General features: G+C 48.1%; 1 protein-coding gene across 1 annotated transcript; it reads right to left on the reverse strand.

The window, feature by feature from the left end:
• Positions 1-1,318: 1,318 nt before the first annotated feature.
• LOC134378776 (keratin, type I cytoskeletal 18) lies at positions 1,319-2,646 on the reverse strand. The gene has a single exon (XM_063098085.1). The coding sequence runs from the start codon at positions 2,644-2,646 to the stop codon at positions 1,351-1,353; it is 1,296 nt and encodes a 431-aa protein (XP_062954155.1). The 3' UTR covers positions 1,319-1,350.
• Between the last annotated feature and the right edge of the window lie 588 nt (positions 2,647-3,234).

Raw genomic sequence — 3,234 nt, forward strand, 5'->3', positions numbered from 1 at the left:
AGACAATAGAAGAGTAAACAAGACAAGCTTTTCAAGTATAAACGGGAGTTCTCAGGTGTAATGGTGACGGAGAATCCCATCCCATTCAAAACTAACAGATTAGGGGGACAGTTGGAACAAGTGCAAGGAACACCTGTTCCATCTCTGATTCACCTAAAGCTTTTGCTTAGTCATCCTACCTGCTTGTAGATTTCTCCATGTGCCAAGAAAATAGAATAAAAACCTCCTTTTATGGGAATTATATTAATGCTTTCTGATTAATGAATTAAGGGAGCTGAATTGCTCATTTAATAAAATACATTCATTCATTCAAGAGGTATTTTTACACATTTACTATGTGGGAACAAGCATCCAGGACCAGGATCGAGTGCAAAGATAAATGTCAGTTTCTCAGGATCCCACCTTGGGGAGGAGGCAATCTAGCAGAAAGAAGAGGCCGGCGCAGGAATGACGACGACACAGGGTGAAATGTGGTCAGCACGGGAGGAGAGCTAGAAGCAGAGGCGGCTGTGAGAGGGGAACAGCTTCCCCGCAGGCAGTGACTCAAGCAGGCAGCAGCCCAGGCGGGGTGCGAGGCGGCTACCCAGCGAAAGCCGAAGCCCAAGCAAGGAAAAGCTTCAGCTGCTGCCGAGCCTGGCGCTGGGCCCTGTGTCCAAAGTAGCTGGGGATGACAAAGGCATGCAGCAGGGGACATGGCTGCCTTGTAAGCTCAGGAGTCAGTGCTGGCTGCTGTGGGGACAGCCCAGAGGAACTCAGCCAGGAGCCCGGCAGAGCAGGCCCAACAGTCCTCCACCATTATCTTTTGTTTACAACCTCCAAGGACCACAACATTTCAAAGTATGAGTTAAGTTTGAGTACGAGTAAATAAGCTTATATAAGTAAAAAAGGCCAAAACAAGGTCTTCCAATCTTAACTGAAGGAAAGAATGTCACTATCAATTTTTCTACTCTTCCAAAGCAATAGACAGTTTAGCAAAGAGCTATTCCAAACTGTTTCATCCTTAGAATTAAATATTAATTTAAATTTGAACCACATCATTGTTCAAATCTTAACTGGATTTAATTCCAAGCACATAATGCAAGAAGTACTTTTCTTTAAATTTGATTTTTTTGCTTGCTTGAAGAAATCCAGAAAAGAGAAGACAATAGAAAATTCTACCAAGATTATGATGATTTTGGGGTAGCCTTCCATTTTCTCTTTTTCTTAATCTTTTACTTTTTAAATTTTACTATTATTGAGCCGTTAGGTTTTTTTTTTTTTTTTTTTTTTTTTTTTTTTTTTTTTTTTTCCAATGACTTCTGAACTTTTATTGGCCTCCTGTTCCCCAAAGGGTACCCTGCTTCTGTTGCCTCAGTGCCTCAGAACTTTGGTGTCACTGGTCTCAGACACCACTTTGCCATCCACCATCCTGCGGGTGGTGGTCTTTTGGATGGTTTGCTTCAAGTTGCCGCTATCGAGGGCGTCAGTGAGACTGAAGTCCTCCCCATCTTCCAGCAGGCGGCGGTAGGTAGCGATCTCAGCCTCCAGCTTGACCTTGATGTTCAGCAGTGCTTCGAACTCCTGGGCCTGGCGTTGTCCCTCTGCCCGGGTCTGTGCCAGCTCTGACTCCAAGTGCAGCAGGACCCCATTGAGCTGCTCTATCTGCATGGCATAGCGGTTCTCCACCTCCCTCAGACTGTTCTCCAAACTGGCCTTCAGATTTCTCAATGAGTCCAGGTCAATCTCCAAGGACTGGACTGTACGCCTCAGCTCCTTAAGCCTCATCTCAGCATCTCCAATCTCAGCAGACTGCGAGGTGATCACTATGGTGTGCTCCTCAATCAGCGTGGTCCAGTACTTGTCCAGTTCCTCTCGGTTCTTCTGAGCCAGTTGTTCATACTGGGCCCGGATGTCCGCCAAGATCTTGCTGAGGTCTTGAGATTGGGGGGCATCTACTTCCACAGTCAACCCAGAGTTGGCAATCTGGGCTTGTAGGCCTTTTACTTCCTCTTCATGATTCTTCTTCATGAAGAGCAGCTCCTCCTTGAGAGCCTCAATCTCTGTCTCTAGCTGCAGCCGGGTGACATTGGTGTCATCAATGACCTTGCGGAGACCATGGATGTCGCTCTCCACAGACTGGCGCATGGCCAGCTCTGTCTCATACTTGACTTTAAAGTCATCAGCAGCAAGACGGGCATTGTCAATCTGCAGAACGATGCGGGCATTGTCCACGGAATTTGCAAAGATCTGAGCCCTCAGGTCCTCGATGGTCTTGAAATAATTCCCCCAGTCTCTGACCTGGGGCCCCTTCTTCTCCAGGTGTTCCCGGATTTTGCTATCCAGCTTCCGATTTTCACTCTCCAGGCTCCTCACTCTGTCCAGGTAGGAGGCCAGGCGGTCGTTCAGGTCTTGCATGGTCTCCTTCTCGCCCTGGATGTTCCCTATTCCCGCCAGGCCCCCAGCCATCCCCGCGGCCAAGCTCCCAGACCCCCAGCCGCTCCGGAAGTGGGTGGAGCGGGACACGGAGATGCGGGAGCCCGAGCCCCCGGCGCCTGCATAGACGCTGGCCGCGCTGCTGGCCGGCCGGGCCCGGTGGCCGGACGACTGGACGGAGCCCAGGGACCGGTAGCTGGTGGAGAAGGTGCTGGAGCGGGTGGAGAAGCTCATGCTGTCCGGGGAGGAAGGCGAGAGGTCAGACTCAGGCTTGGACTGCGGAAAGGTCGAGCCGTTAGGTTTTTTTGAGTGTCATTAAGGATCTAGTATTTTTATTTACTGCAAATAATAAAACGAAATTTGTACATGATTGTAAGCATTTACAAGATATTAAACTTTTTGAGAATGGAAAAACCAAATGAATAATGTCCCACAGTCAAATTATTTCATACAGAAATAAAACCAGCATCTTGAGATAACAGAGGGGGCTCGCAGAAACCATGTGAGGGGTGTTTTCAGTTATCTAATGCATTCGTTTTGACAGTGGTTTTGAGCTGGATAGCACAGGTTTGGACCTTGCCCTGGGTTCATTTTCTGTTGTGGTTTTTGTTATGTTAAAACATTATCGGGCTTCCAGTCAAGATGGCAGAATAGACAGTCCCCAGCATCACTCTCTCCCACATATCAACCAATTCACAACTATAGAAAAGTAATGACAGCCAAGCTGGGGCTGCTAGAGGTTGGGGGAAGAGGAGGAGAGACCCACAGAGTACATGAAGGCAGGAGAAGCCATGACGAGAGAAAAAAACCACTCCAACTGTT

This window comes from Cynocephalus volans, chromosome 5, assembly GCF_027409185.1.
Source record: "Cynocephalus volans isolate mCynVol1 chromosome 5, mCynVol1.pri, whole genome shotgun sequence".
In the NCBI taxonomy this organism is placed as follows: domain Eukaryota; kingdom Metazoa; phylum Chordata; class Mammalia; order Dermoptera; family Cynocephalidae; genus Cynocephalus; species Cynocephalus volans.